This window comes from Mustela lutreola, chromosome 4 (assembly GCF_030435805.1).
Source record: "Mustela lutreola isolate mMusLut2 chromosome 4, mMusLut2.pri, whole genome shotgun sequence".
NCBI classification, from domain to species: domain Eukaryota; kingdom Metazoa; phylum Chordata; class Mammalia; order Carnivora; family Mustelidae; genus Mustela; species Mustela lutreola.
This window is the reverse complement of record NC_081293.1, coordinates 180,103,659-180,119,755: the sequence shown is the minus strand read 5'-3', so window position 1 is coordinate 180,119,755 and position 16,097 is coordinate 180,103,659. Positions and strand designations below refer to the sequence as shown.

Genomic DNA, 16,097 nt, shown 5'->3' with positions numbered 1-16,097 from the left:
TTAAATAAACTCCTCTAAAGAGTCCCAGAGCAAGTAAAAGAATAAATGAGGGGCGCCTGGGTGGCTTACTGGGTTGGGGCCTCTGCCTTTGGCTCAGGTCATGGTCCCAGGGTCCTGAAATCGAGCCCCGCATCGGGCTCTCTGCTCCATAGGGAGCCTGCTTCCTCCTCTCTCTCTGCTTGCCTCTCTGCCTACTTGTGATCTCTTGCAAATAAATAAAAAAAATCTCAAGATTTTGACAGAGATCACAAGTAGGCAGAGAGGCAAGCAGAGAGACAGGAGGAAGCAGGCTCCCCATGGAGCAGAGAGCCCGATGCGGGACTCGATCCCAGGACCCTAGGACCATGACCTGAGCCGAAGGCAGAGGCTTAACCCACTGAGCCACTCAGGCCCCCTAAATGAATGCTTTTAACCTTTCCATCATAAACAGCTGGTAGATGAAAAAAAAATCCCATTGAAAGATTTTTTCCAGTATTTAATTTTTTAACTATGATAAGAACACTTAATATGAGATCTACCATATTAATTTTTAAGTGTACAAACAGCTAAGGATAGGCACAATGTTGTACGCAAGATCTCTAGAACTTTTTCATCTTGCATAATTGAAATTTTATACCTGTTGAAGAGCAACTCTCATTTCCATACCCCAGTCGCCAGCTCAACTACCCTTCTACCTCTGTTTCTAGGAGTTTGACTAGATACCCCATATAAGTAGAATCATGCAATATCTGTCCTCTGTAACTGATTTATTTTACTTAGCATAATACCCTCAAGATTCATCCATGTTGTTGCATATGGCAGGATTTCCTTTTTTTTAAAGGCTGGGTAATATTCCATTCTTTATTCACTCATCTGTCAATGGACACTTGAGTTGCTCCACATCTTGGCTATTGTGAATAATGAACATGGGAATGTGAATACTCTATGAGATCCTGATTTCAGTTCATTTCAGTAAGTATCCAGAGGTGGAATTGCATAGGGCATTTCTATTTTTAATTTTTTAAGGAAACTTTACACTGTTTTCCATATAGGCTGCACCATTTTATATTCCCACCAACAGCATATAAGCATTCCAATTTCTCCACATCCTTGCTAATATTTATCCTTCGTTGTTATTTGGTAAGAGCCATCCTAACAGGTGTCAGGTAGCATCTCACTGTGGTTTTGATTTGTATCTCCCTGAGGATTAGTAATGTGAACATCTTTTTCACGGGGTTCTTGGCCATTTGTACGTCTTCTTTAGGGAGATGTCTACTCAAGTCCTCTGTCCATTTTTAAAAATTAGCTTATTTGTTTTTATTCTATTGATTTGTAGGAGTCCAACATCTTATAACTAAAACTTTCAAATATAGAGCAAAGTTGAAAGAATTTTTTAGTGAACATTTATGTATCTACCACTCTACCATAACATTTTAACACACACATGTATCCATCTTTTTTTTTTTTTTAATTTAAGACTTTAAAAAAAATTTTTAAATAATCTCTACACCTAACATGGGGCTTGAACTCACCACCCTGAGATCAAGAGTCACATGCTCTGGTGAGCCAGCCACGCACCCCATTCATTCTTTCTACCCACTCACTAGTCCATATCATTTCTTATTCTGATGTATGTAAACTGCAGTACGATTCACCTAAATATTCAGTAGGAATATCATTAGCTAGAGTTCAATATTTCTTTACAATTTTTTCTTTTGAGGTAAAATTTACATATAATGCAATGTACAAATCTTAAGTGTACATTCAATTTTGTGTAAGCATACCATACATTTTGAAAATGTAGACACTAATGATAACCAATCTCTATCAAGACATATAACAATACCACCACTACAGAAAGTTCTCTCATGTCTCCTCCCAGTCAGTTCTTGCCCAATCTCTCAAAAGGACATACAATACTGATTTTTTCACCCTATTTTAGCATTGTCGGGATGCCTGGGTGGCTCTGAGCGGCTGCCTTTGGCTCAGGTCATGATCCCAGCATCCTGAGATCAAATCCCACTTCAGGCTCCTTGTTCGGTGGGGAGCCTGCTTCTCCCTCTGCCTCTGCCTGCCACTCTGTCTGCCTGTGTGCTCTCTCTCTCTCTCTCTCTGACAAATAAATTAAAAAAAAAAAAAAAAAGCATCGTCTATCCTAGAACTTCAAATAAATGGAATCATACCATATATATTCTTTTTTGTGAGGTTTCTTTCACTTAGAGTAATGTTCTTGAGATTCATCCACACTGCTGTATGTGTTAGTAAGTTTCTTCCTTTTTATTGGTGAGTAATATTCCAGAATATAAATAAATCACAGTTATCCATTATCCTACTGACAGATGTTTGGGTAATTTCCAGTTTTAGGCTATTATGAATAGAGGTGCTTAATTAATTTATAAACTCAATTCAAATAAAAGTCCCAGGATGGGTTTTTCTGGAAATTGATAAGCTGATCCTAAAACTTAAACAGATGTGCAAAAGGTCAGGAATCACTAGAATAATTGTGAAGAATTTTAAGAATTTTAAAAGGTGTGCTCATCCTATCAAATATCAGTGGTTACTATAAAGCTACGGTCATTAAGACAGTATGGAACCAGCTGAAGGACAGACAAACAAACCAATGCAACTGAATTAAGAGTTCACAAACACTTTCCTGTGTCAAAAGACAGAGGTAGGAAAAGAATGAACTATTAAAAATATGGTACTGGAACAAACGATTGTATGGAAAAATAATGAAGCTAGATCCCTATATCATATACACAAAAATATTATTCCAGGTGAATTAAACAGCTAAATTAAAACAACAACAAAGAACTTTGTAACTTCTACAATAAACTGTTGTAGAGTATTTATGAACTCAGGAGTAAGAATTCCTTAATTAAAACTAAAGATAGGGGCACCTGGGTGGTTCAGTAGGTTAAGCCTCTGCCTTTGGCTCAGGTCATGATCTCAGGGTCCTAGGATCAAGCCCCGCATCAGGCTCTCTGCTCAGCAGGGAGTCTGCTTCTCCCTCTCTATGCCTGCCTCTCTGCCTACTTGTGACCTCTCTCTCTCTCTGTCAAATAAATAAGATCTTAAAAAAAAAAAGTACTCCAAAAGGATAAACAGTAAGGTAAAAGACTGATAAATTTCACAATTAAATTTAAACCTTTATGGACAAAAAGAAATAATAAAAAAATTGAGGGAAGAAGTAGTCAACAAATTGGATGAAGATACTAATAAATGAAATGCATATTATCCAGAAAAGAACAGTGTCAAAAAATATATCATTGGGTGCCTGGCTGGCCCAGTTGGTTAAGCAACTACCTTCAGCTCAGGTCATGGTCCCAGAGTCCTGGAATCGAGTCCCACATTGGGCTCCATGCTCCATGGGGAGTCTGCTTCTCCCTCTGACCTCCCCTCTCATGCTCTCTCTCACTCTGTTTCTCTCTCTCAAAATAAATAAATAAAAATCTTTAAATAAAATAAAAAATATATATATAATTAACTCATACAACAAGGAAAAAACAACAACCAACCTGATTAGACAAAGGCATAAAGAGGAAATACGCAGAAGAAGAAAAGCAATAGTAAATAAAAAGTCATTTCAATAGTCTGAAATGACATTCTATCTTGTCTTCCTGCACTGGCTGGAACTTCTAGCTCAGAGATGAGCAAATTAAACGGACAATGAGATTCTATTTCATCAGACTAGCAAAAACAAAAAACAATTGACAATTCCAAATATGGTGAGGACTGGAAGCAACAGGCCCTCTAGCATGCTGTTTGTGGGGATGTAAATTAATAAAGTGACTTGGAAAGACATTTGGAATATTTAGTAAAGTTGAAAATGTACCCATCTTTGCCCTCTCATTCTCTTCCTGGTTATAATCTTCAGCAGTATTTTCAAACTGCAGGTTTCTATTCTTTGGTGGTTCATGAGTAGTTTGTTTGTTTTTTTGTTTTGTTTTGCTTTTTAATAAAATGGAATAAAGTGAAAGATATTAGGACATATCAATGGGTGTGTCATGGCAGAGGGTAAGTATTACTCCATGAGAAACTGTTATTCCAAGTATATGTACATTCATTTATCCCAGATCACAATGTAAAATGTATCACTATGGGAACTGTCAAGAGCTTGAAAACCAAAAGAAACTCCCACAATTTGCACAAGAAAAAATAGAATAATTTTCATTTGCAGTTACAGTAATAACAAAAACTTATGAACAGCCTAAGTGCTATACCAATATCTGTCATGTTCAGATAATGAATGGAATTCCAAATAACACTTAAAATAAAAACATACTGCCACATTATCAACATGAATGAACCTCAAAAAAATAATACCAAATGGGATAAACAATGCTACAGAGAGACATTTTTTTTATAAAATTTAAAACATGCCAAACAATGCTAAGTATTGCTTATTGATACATAAGTATATAGCAGAAATAAAAGAAGTGCATGAGAATGATAAAGATCAAATTTAAAATAGTGGTTACCTCAGTGGAAGGAGAGAAGAGAATAGGATTAGAAAAAGCAATAATCTCCTTCCCTTCCCTCTTCATTCACCTTATTTCCTCCAGAGTAGTCAGTGCTTTTTGAAATTATTTTACTTTATTATTTGTACCCTTCTCCCACCATTGGTCTGTGAGCTACATCAGGAGCAAGTTCATGCCTGTCCTGTTCATAGTATCTATATACAGTAATACAGAGCATACATAATTCTTCAATAATTGTTTTATGATTAAAGGGTAAATCATTTCTACCAGCTGGGCCTCAGTTTCCACATCTGCCACTGAAAATGTTAGATTGAAGTCTTTTCCTAATTTTAACACTATGACAATGCAGTACAGTAATTCAGCAAAACTGTTGTCTCAAAAGCATCTCCCTTCCCAGGAGAGGTTGATCTGCATTCATTATGTTAGGATGCCCTCTTCTGGGAAGTATAAATGTCTCAAAAATATATTTTACAAACATCTCATATGTGTTCTACCACTAAGTCTTAAGTTTACAATTCCAGAAAGACACAGTGGATAATAACTGAGAGTAATAAGGTGGCTTTTCATCACATTTGTCTTCTTCTCCTTAAATACAGTACATACTTAAAAAAAAAAAAAAGAAGTATTTTGGCCATTCCTGAAAATTTATTTACTGCCTAACTCTCCCTAAATATCTTTGAGATCAATGTTCCTTATACAATACTAACCCCATCAAGGGATGATTTATACGTAGTCTTCCACATAGTGCTAAGTAAACAATGTAAATAGTAAAGAGAATGGTACAAAATATAGCCCAGCTTTAAGTCATTTAGTGGCCCAGAAAATCTCAAACCTTAAATTGGATTAAGATAATCCAGGATTGCTAGTATCCTTAGGCAGCTGGCAGAAGGAAACAAAAATCCTCTCTAGAGGGTAATAATACTGTTCTAGACTCCAAATTATTTCTAAAAATAAATTTCCAAACACACCATCCAGCATTCATTTAAATATAACCAATATATGAAAAGAGAAACAAACATAAACAAGAAAGAGCATTATCAACATGTAACAGAAAAAAGACCCAATGGCACTTCAGAGGGTAGAATTACCAAATGTATTGTAAATTCATGATGCTTACTTTACTCACAGAGATTTAAAAAACTTATTTTTTCTACTACAACTGGAAATGATAAAAGTACAGATTTAGGAGGGAAAAAAAATACTAGAAATTCTTTTAAAAAAGGAAAAGAAAACTATTGGGGCACCTGGTTGGCTCAGCGGGTTACACCTCTCCCTTCAGCTCATCAGGTCATGATCTCAGAGTCCTGGGATCGAGTCCCACATCGGGCTCTCTGCTCAGCAGGGAGCCTGCTTACCCCCCCTCTCTCTGCCTGCCTCTCTGCCTACTTGTGATCTCTTTCTCTGTCAAATAAATAAATAAAAATCTTTTTTTAAAAAATGAAACTATTAACTATTACTAAAATTAGTTCCTCAGTAGACAGATTTAGATCACCTCAGACACAGCTGTAAACTGGAAGACAGTTTGAAGAAATGACATACAGTGAAGCATAAAGAGACAAACTGATGGTAATACAGAATAGAGGATAAGAGACATAAAAGATTCAATGAAGAAAACTAACATATTTAATTGGAGTCAACAGAAGAAAAAGATGGAATGGAGTAGAAGCAAAATCAAAGCAAAATCTAGTAACTAAGGGGAACCTGCATGGCTCATGGGTTAAAGGTCTACCTTCAGCTCAGGTCATGATGCCAGGGTCCTGGGATCAAGCCCTGTACTGGACTCCCTGCAGTGGGAAGCCTGCTTCTTCTCCTCCCTCTGCCCTTCCTACCCCTCCCACCCCTGCTTGTGTTCACTCACTCTCTCAAAGAAATAAATAAAACCTTAAAAAAAAAAAAAATCTAGTGACTTAGATGGTCCAGAATTGATGAAAGACATCAATCTACAGATTCAAGATGTTTAAAGAATCCTAAACAGAATAAATGAGAAGCCCAAAACCAGCTATATCACAAAACCAGAACACACACACACACACACACACACACACACACACCCCAAAAAGCTGAAGACAGAGAAAATCTTAAGAACAGTTGGAGGAGGGACCTATGTGGGAGATAACCTTCAAAGGAGCGGCTATTAGAATGAAACAGCTTAATTCTGAAAAGCAAGGATGGAAACCAGAGGACTGTGGGAACAGTATCTTCAATGTGAGGGAGAAAAAATAAGTGCCAACCTAAAACTCTATACCCAGTGAGAACACCTTTTAAGACTAAAGGTTAAATAAAAACATCTTCTGACAATGAAAAACTGAGAGACATCCATGCTCAAGGAAATACTAAATGTTATCTTTAGACAGAAGAAAAATTCTCAGAAGGCAAGTTGGATATGAAGGAAAAAAGTAAGTATAAAACAAAAATAATGTCTTGTATGGCTTCGAATATATGAAGAAATAATACATAGAATAACAATAGCAAATAGGTCAGAAGGAAAATAAAATTCAAGTGTTCTAAGAAACTTGCATTATCCCATAAAAGGACAAAAGTACCAATTCCAGAAGACTTTGAAATAAGTTAAGGATGTGTTATAGTTTCTAAGGGTACAACTAACAGGAAAAGTGTGTACATCTTTCAAACTAACAAGAAAAAAAAATGTAAACTTTTTAGTCCCCCCAAACACAAAGGAAAAGTAATCACAGAGCAAGTGGGATGAAGAGAAAGCATATAGTAAACATGAGAAAGCACACAGTAAACATGATAAATTTAAACCTAAATATATCAGTGGTTACATTTAATGTAAATGGACTAAATGTTTTAGTAAGAAGTCAAAAGACTGTTGGAATGGATGAAAAAACAAAACCAAAGTCATATCACTAGTAGTATATCACTCTAGATCTTAAGTCTCAGTAGAATATAGGCATAAGCTATAAATGCAAGGCTTAAAAAATCATGAAAATGTGATTTGAAGATATATATGAGAATGTCTGCATCCGAGGTCCTTGCAGATATGCACAAAACCAGAGGTTAAGCAAAAAAATGAAGAGCTTCCGATCCAAACAGCATTACCTGCAGCAGCTAGATGGGCTGTTACCTCATCAGCCGCTGTGGAGTTGAGTATGTCTGAATCATCGTAAGAGGTGTCCTCAGGAGAAGAAGGTGAGTCTTCATCAGCACTCAGCATACTATGCTCAGTGTAGGTGGCCACATGGACCTGCTGTACCTGCTGGGCGACTGCATGGGCTTCTATGGTAGCCATGTGTTCGGTTTGGGTCACTCCGTGCTCCTCCATGAAGATCTACTGTCAGAAGAAAAGGCAAAGAACAGAATTCAGTGTGCAGTATAACACAGTGCTTAAACTAAGCAATATTTTCCTCAAGAGCAGAGAAAGCCTACGATTTCACCACATACCACACCACACCAAGTCACAAGAAATGGAAAGCACCATTCAAGTATGATCCAAAAATGGTAGAACATTTTCCTTATGTAAAACCATTCTGATAGAAAGTCACTGTGCTAATTTTATATGTCAGGCCACAAGACCGTACATATATCCTTCATACCATGTATAACAATAAAAAGATACTTTAAAGATCCCAGTGATGGGGCGCCTGGGTGGCTCAGTGGGTTAAGCCGCTGCCTTCGGCTCAGGTCATGATCTCAGGGTCCTGGAATCGAGTCCTGCATCGGGCTCTCTGCTCAGCAGGGAGCCTGCTTCCCTCTCTCTCTCTGCCTGCCTCTCTGTCTTCTGTGATCTCTCTCTGCCAAATAAATAAATAAAATCTTAAAAAAAAAAAAAAAAGATCCCAGTGATGTGTGTTGTAGACATAAAAACACGTTAAGTAAATGAAACATATAACATTTTCTTTGTATTCATAGACAAACAGAAGTCAAGCTCTATTTTTTCCAAAAATATAATCACTTAAATTGGTTTTTCTGCTTATAAAAAACTATGCCTCTTATAAACCCTGCTATGATGCAGAAACTTGTAATGCAGTAAGATAAAGGTCTGCTCTTCCACTGCACATATAACCTATCCACTCATCCCCCTCAGCCTATAGAATTATTATCTTTTAAAAATTTTTTGAAGCATACATACATAATACATATATACATACATATAATACATATGATTTTAAATAAAAACAGGTTCATTTACAGGGTGCCTGGGTGGCTGGCCCATTCAGTTCAGCAACTGCCTTTGGCTTGGGTCATAATCTCAAGGTCCTGGGATTGAGCCCCACATCAGGCTCCCAGCTGAGTGGGGAATCTACTACTCCCTTTCTTTCTGTCCCTCATCCTTCCCATTCTCTCTCTCATAAATAAATAAATCTTTTTTTAAAAAGGTTCACACTATACATACCATTTTACAATTTTCTTTTTTTCATATTTTAACCTATTTAGATATTCTGACCTGTCAAAACACACAGACCTTTCTAAACAACTGCAGTATACCTCATTGTATGGATGTACTGTGATTATCTAACCAATCACATACTGACAAGTAGCAAGGCTGCTTCCAAATTCTCACTATTATAAATATCAGTGCAATGAATATCCTTTATATAAAATTTTGCATATAATATTCAATAAACTCAATGAAATGTAAATATTACCATATGATCCAGCAATTATACCTAGAAAAACTAAAAGAAAGGTCTCAAAGGGCTACTTGTACACCCACGTTCATAGCAGAATTATTCACAATAGCCAAGAAAGTGGAAGCAACCCAACTATCCACTAATGGATTGATGGGTAAACAAAATGTGGATATATATATAATAAAACAGTATTCAGCCTTTAAAAAGAAGAAATACAGGGGTACCTGCACGGCTCAGTTAGTTAAGCATCCACCCCAGGTGATGATCCCAGGGTCCTGGGATCTAACACCACATTTAGCAGGGAGCCTGCTTCTCCCTCGGTCTTGGTCTGTGCTCTCTCCCTCTCTAATAAATGAATAAAGTCTTTAAAAAAAAAAGAAAAGAAAGAAAAGAAAAAGGAATACAAACATAAAAGAGATTAACTTACTTGCCTCAATTTTTAAATATCTATAAAAAATTGGAGCACCTGGGTGGTTCAGTCGGTTAAGCATCTGACTCTTCATTTTTTTTTTTTAAACCATGCAACATTGTCTTTTATTATGTATGGCTTTTAAAAATTATCTCCTCAATCTCTCCATACATAGGCAAAAGGAAGTATATTGTTTAACCTACAGAACTGGGAAATATTGACCACTGCCTAGAGAAGGGAAAATCAACCCTAAAACAAGCTTAACCAGGAGGCCAATTCATCTACCGACCTCCAAGAACATGGAGATGAACATGATAGACAGACTGTCCCCCATCTGAACCTTCATTCACCACCATTCGATAACCCTTCTTCAGGTCCAAATCAGCAGCACATTTCTTGCCAACAATCATTAAATGTCCAAGAAGACTTTCATCATCATCTTCTACTACAGAAATCTGGGATATATGTTTCTTGGGTATCACCAGAAAATGAGTTGGTGCTTGAGGGGAAATGTCATGGAAAGAAAGACAATGGTCATCCTCAAAAATGATTTTGGCTGGGATTTCCTTGCGAATGATCTTCCCGAAGATTGTGTCACCACCAGGCTGCGCGGCCTGAGCCTTGGCGATCTCATCTGCCATCTCGGCCTCCCTCCCGCGCGACCGACCCGGGCAGAAGCTCGAGAGGAGGGCCTGACTCTTCATTTTGGCTCAGGTGTGATCTCAGGGTCATGAGATCAAGACCTGTGGCAGGCTCCACGCTCAGCGGGGAGTCTGCTTGAGACTCTCTCCCTCTGCCCCTCCCCTGCTCATGTTCCATCTCTTTTTCTCTCTAAAAAACAAAAAACAAAAGCAAAAAAACTACAAAAAATCTACACCTAGCATCATATTTAATGTCAAGAAACTAGAAGCCTTCCTGCTAAGTCAGGAATAAGGCAAGGATGGTCCCTCTCACCACTCCTTTCCACACTGTACTGGAAGTCGTAGCTAGTCCAGGAAGACAAGAAAAGGAAATAAAAGGTACACTGATTGGGAAGAAAAAAAAACACAAACAAACCCTGTGTTTGTTTAAGATGACATGATTATATATATATATATATATATATATATATATATATATATATGAAATCCAAAAGAACCAAAAAACCTCCTGAAACAAGTAAGTGAGTTAGAGCAATGTTGCAGGATACAAAGTTCATACACAAAAGTCAATTGCTTTAGACCAGCAAATAGAATTTGAATTTAAAACACAATGCCATTTCCATTAGCAAGCAAAAAAACAGAATACTTAGGTATGAATCTAACAAAATATGGACAAGACCTATATAAAGAAAACTACAAAACTCTAATGAAGAAAGTCAAAGAAGACCTAAATAATATAAACAGATTCCATGTTCATGGCTAGGAAGACTCAATATTGTCAAGATGTCCTAATTTGATCCATAGATTCAAGGTAATCCCAAATGAAATCCCAGCAAGTTATTTTATAGACGACAAAAAACTGATTTTAAAGTTTATATGGTGGGGCACCTGGGTGGCTCAGTTCGTTAAGCCTCTGCCTTCGGCTCAGGTCATGATCCCAGGGTCCTGGGAAGCAGTCCCACATGGGGCTCTGTGCTCAGCGGGGAGCCTGCTTCTCCCTCTCCCACTCCCCCTGCTTATGTTCTCTCTCCCTCTGTCAAAAAATAAAAATTAAAAAAAAAAACCTTAAAAAAAAAATAAAGCTTATATGGAGGGGCAAAAGACCCAGAGTATAGTAAACACACTCCCTCTCTCTCTGCCCCTCCCCCAACTCATGCTCTTGCACTCTCTCAAATAAATCTTTTTTTTTTTTTTTTAAAGATTTTATTTATTTATTAGACAGACAGAGATCACAAGCAGGCAGAGAGGCAGGCAGAGAGAGAGAGAGGAGGAAGCAGGCTCCCCGCTGAGCAGAGGGCTGGACATGGGGCTCGATCCCAGGACCCTGGGACCACAACCCGAGCCAAAGGCAGAGGCCTCAATCCACTGAGCCACCCAGGCGCCCCTCAAATAAATAAAATCTTAAAAAAAATGTTGGACACCCAATTGACTGAGCCATCTAGGCGCCCCTTAATCATTTAAGTGTACAGTTCTGTATGTATGAATACATTCATACAGAATGTATAAATACATGAATGTATAAATACATTCATATTGTTGTATAATCTCCAGAACTCTTTTCATCTTGCAAAACTGAAGCTCTGTACCTGTGAGGCAATCTCTCAGTTTCCCTTCCTTTCCCAGCCCCCTGCAACCACCCGTCTACTGTCTGTGTCTATGAATCTGACTAGCACAGAGACCTCATATAAGTGTTTTACATTCTAGGGGTTTAGACAAACGTATAATGACATTTTCCACCATTATGGTGTCATACACAGTAGTCTCACTGCCCTACAAGATTTGTGCTCCACTTATCAATTCTTCCTCCCCCTGATCCCTGGCAACCACTGATTCTTTTACCATCTCCATAGTTCTGCCTTTTCTAGAACTTCATATTGCTGCCATCACACACTATATAGCATCTTCAGGTTGACTTCTTTCACTTAGCTAGGCATTTGAGGTTTGTCCATGTCTTTTCATAGCCTGATAGCTCATTTCTCTGTAGTGCCGAATAATACTCTATGATCTGATGTTCCATAGTTTATTTATCCATTCACCTACTGAAGGATATTTTGGTTACTTACAAGTTTTAGCATTATGAATATGCCATAAACATCTGCGTGAGTTTTTTGGCGGACAGAAGTTTTTAACTTCTTTGATAAATGCCGAGGAGCACAATGGCTGGATTGTGTAGTAAGAATATATTTAGTTTTGTAATAAATTTCCAAACTATCTTCCAAAGTGGTGATACCATTTTGCATTCCCACCATTAATAAGTGAAGATTCCTGTTGCTCCATACCCTTATCAGCATTTGGTGGTGTTGGTGTTTTGAATTGTAGCCATTCTAACAGATGTGTAGTATTATCTCATTGTTTTAGCTTGCAATTCCCTAATGATATGATTGAACATCTTTTCACAGGCTTATATGTAACCTATTTAACTTTTTGGTAAGGTGTCTGTTTAGGTCTTTTGCCATTTTTTAATCAGGTTGTTCATTTTCTTTTTGTTTAGTGTTAAGAGTTCTTTGTGTCTCTGACTTTTACAACTGTTTTCTCCCAGTCTGGCCTGTCTTCTCAATATCTTCATAGAGAGAGAAAGAGAATTTTTTTTTTTTTTTAAAGAGGAAATTTTTTTCCCGCAAAGATTTTATTTATTTGAGAGAGAGAGGGCACGAGTTGTGTGAGGAGCAGAGGGAAAGAAAGACAAGCTGACTCCCTGCTAAGCATGAAGCCCCACTCCAGGCTCAATCTCAGGATCCTGAGATCATGACCTGAGCCAAAGACAAAAAGTTAACCGACTGAGCCACCCAGGTGCCCCAGGTGTCCAACTTTTGATTTTGGCTCATGCCATGATCAGGGCCGTGGGATCGAACCCCATGTCAGGCTCCACATACAGTAGGAAGTCTGCTTCTCTCCCTCTCCCTGCCCCTCCACCTATTCACACATACACGAGCTCTCACTCTAATAAATAAATAAATATTTTTAAAAAGTGGCTAAGATGGTAAATTTTATGTTATATATATTTTCCCATAATTAAAAAAAAATCCTGGACACCAGTGGTAACTATTTTACAAAGAATAAATAACTACACTTGATCTTACCAAAAGGTCGAGGAATGATACAAAGAATAAATAACTATCATAGAGCAGAATCATAAAACTAGCCCTTATTATCTTCTAAAAATCCTTTGCATATTATTTTATTTTAAAGAAACAGAGTATAATACTCTGAAATAAGTCAGTCAGAGAAAGACACACATCATATGATTTTACTCATATGTGGAATTTAAGAAACAAAACAAATGAACAAACGAGAAAAAGAAAAAGACAAACCAAGAAACAGATTCTTAACTACAGAGAACAGATGGTTGGGAGGGGTGGCATTTGGGGGAATACAGGAAAGAGATTAAGAGTCATGGAGTAATGTGGGCACCTGGGTGGCTCAGTGGGTTAAGCCTCTGCCTTCGGCTCAGGTCATGATCTCAGGGTCCTGGGATTGAGGCCCGCATCAGGCTCTCTGCTCAGCGGGGAGCCTGCTTCCTCCCCTTTCTCTCTGCCTGCCTCTCTGCCTGCTTGTGATCTCTTTCTGTCAAATAAATAAATAAAATCTTTAAAAAAAAAAAAAAAGTCATGGAGTAATGTATAGAATTGCTGGATCACTATACTGTAAGCCCCAAACTAATAGAACGCGGCATGTTAACTATATTGGAATTAAAATTTTAAAAATGTTTTAATTTAAAAAATGAAATTCTTAAAGGTAAAGTTTCTGTCAAGATTATATACATTTTAAATTTTGATGCATACTGACAAGCTGAGTGTTTAAGCTGTGCACTAACAATCTCTACTTGTGTAACGCACCCCTCATGCCCAGTCTGGAATTCAATCAGCATGCAACAGAATACAGCTTTGCATATCTGGAGTTAACCAAATTAAAAAAAAAAAAAAAGAAGAAGAAGAAGCCTTCTAGATATAACCCTTATGACTACAAGTAAAAAGAACATAATTATCTATTCATGCAAAATTCTTGCATTTTTATTCTCCTCTATTGTAAAACTCTCCCTTTCCTTCTTTGAAAACTTCTAAAATCCTTGGTTTCTCTGAGTGATTCCTTTTTTTCTCCCCACCCCCCATACCTAACCCCACCCCTCAACCACCCCAGAGTTAGACTGCTTTAAGCCCCATCCTGTTGTCTTTGTTCTTCAGGCAAACTGGTTCTTTGTAAACGACAAATTTTCACCTTTTGGAGGTGCCTGTTTTATATTCTGTTTTATATTCTTGTGCTGTTTCTAATTTGTTTTTCCCCTCTAACTTAATTCAATTATCTCTTGTCATTCTCACACTACTACTATACATTTCACAACTCATCCTTCTAACTCTGATTCTTAACTTTGGGACTATTCAGTTACCTCAGGAAGTATTTTGTATTCAAAATATAATTCACTTTAATTACAAAATAAAAAACCACATAATGCCTCAAATCCAAAAAGATTAGGAATCATTCAGGATCATTTGACTCCCTCACCCCTCTTCCACACTTTCTCTTCTTGAGGTCATCTCCCCAGCCCTGTATCTCTGTGTGGTGTAATAATACTTTCATGATGATTTCTTCAAATGGAGGTTTGGAAGACGTACCTGGTAAAAAATTATTTAAAAGAGGAAAAAATAAGGAAAACATGGTAAAACCTTAGTATCTGGGAAATATGGGTAATGAGAGTTCTTTACACTATTTTTGTAACTTTTCTAAAAGTCTAAAATTATATCAAAATAAATTTTTTCTTTTTGTCTTTCTTTTTTTTTTCTTTTAAAGAAAGGTATCTGGTAAGGCTTCTTCCATATCCTATGTTTGGTGTGTTTCACAATATTCAAAGGACTGTATCCTATCCCCCAGATTTGTAAATATCTAAAATGCAATTTTAACACACTATTTAAGTTGCACAATTAAACATAATTTATGAGAGGAATATACCATGAAAATACTGTTTTTCCATCTATTTCACTGCTCTTCTAGTGTAAGAGACAAACTACTTAGGGCATTTTAAAATTCTGGGTACTTCAAAATTGTTTTTAAATGATTTGGGATTAGATGGTATCTAACTGCTTTTCAAAGGGATTTGTCCGCTATGCACTTGTTATAATGGATTTCCATTCTTTCCTGCAGAATGCGGTTCGTGGCAGAAATCAATAGGGCTGTCTGTTTCACAGGCCTTGTCATTTGTGCCCAGTGCCTCATCTCTTCCTACCTCTCCCCCCAACCCAACCTTCAGCCTCTCTAACTACTTTTATTCTGCACTCTGTACAAAGCAAAGGCTAAGGTATTTCAGACTTTTGTTTTGTTTTAAAAGATTTTATTTATTTGACAGAGAGAGAGCACAAGCAGACAAAGAGGCAGGCAGAGAGAGAGGGGGAAGCAAGCTCCCCACTGAGCAGAGAGTCCCATGCAGGGCTCCATCCCAGGACCCTGAGATCATGACCTTAGGTGAAGGCAGAGGCCCATCCCACTGAGTCACCCAGGCGCCCCATATTTCAGACTTCTTTGAACCAGAGTGGGATACTGATAAATGATGCTTTCAATGTTTTCATAAAATAATACATAAAATAGGTTGTTTAAAGCCAGATGTGACTGGCATACACATACTGCTAGAGATCTTCATAAGCACCCGCCCACTCATTTCCAGTAAAGCATTTTAAGCTTTCCTTCATCCACAAGCAGTCAGCAAAACTGATAAGAACTGCTACTAACTGAAAACATATTAGTCAGTAACAATTTTCAAAAACAGCACAGACTGTTACCAGATATCCAGGATGCCTGGGACAAGTTACCTAGAACCTCTAAGTCTCAATTTCAACATTTGTTGTTGTTGTTGTTGTTGTTTTTTAAAGATTTTATTTATTTATTTGACAGATAGAGATCACAAGTAGAGAGGCAGGCAGAGAGAGAGGAGGAAGCAGGCTCCCTGTTGAGCTGAGAGCCCCGATGCGGGGCTCAATCCCAGGACCCTGGGATCATGACCTGAGTT

General features: G+C 37.6%; 2 protein-coding genes across 13 annotated transcripts in view; both read right to left on the bottom strand.

Moving 5' to 3' along the window:
- Nucleotides 1–16,097, bottom strand: part of NRF1 (nuclear respiratory factor 1) — a 146,012-nt gene that overhangs the window by 87,422 nt on the left and 42,493 nt on the right. For 10 of the 12 annotated variants that reach the window (XR_009352985.1, XR_009352984.1, XM_059171839.1 and 7 more), the window contains exon 2: nucleotides 7,521–7,752. Coding sequence is in view for 10 of the 12 variants with exons in the window: in XM_059171839.1 (XP_059027822.1) it covers nucleotides 7,521–7,743 (223 nt within the window). In the remaining 2 variants the exon portion in view is untranslated. Of the gene's footprint in view, nucleotides 1–7,520; nucleotides 7,753–14,602; nucleotides 14,624–16,097 lie in introns of those variants that run through there. The other 2 variants (XM_059171841.1, XM_059171840.1) reach the window with 2 other exon arrangements.
- LOC131829757 (adenosine 5'-monophosphoramidase HINT1-like) lies at nucleotides 7,760–10,521 on the bottom strand. Its single transcript, XM_059171849.1, has one exon. The coding sequence runs from the start codon at nucleotides 10,163–10,165 to the stop codon at nucleotides 9,743–9,745; it is 423 nt and encodes a 140-aa protein (XP_059027832.1). The 5' UTR covers nucleotides 10,166–10,521; the 3' UTR covers nucleotides 7,760–9,742.

Coding starts and splice junctions, on each gene's coding strand:
- LOC131829757 (XM_059171849.1), bottom strand. CDS start 10,165: ATGAAGAGTCAGGCCCTCCTCTCGAGCTTCTGCCCGGGTCGGTCGCGC.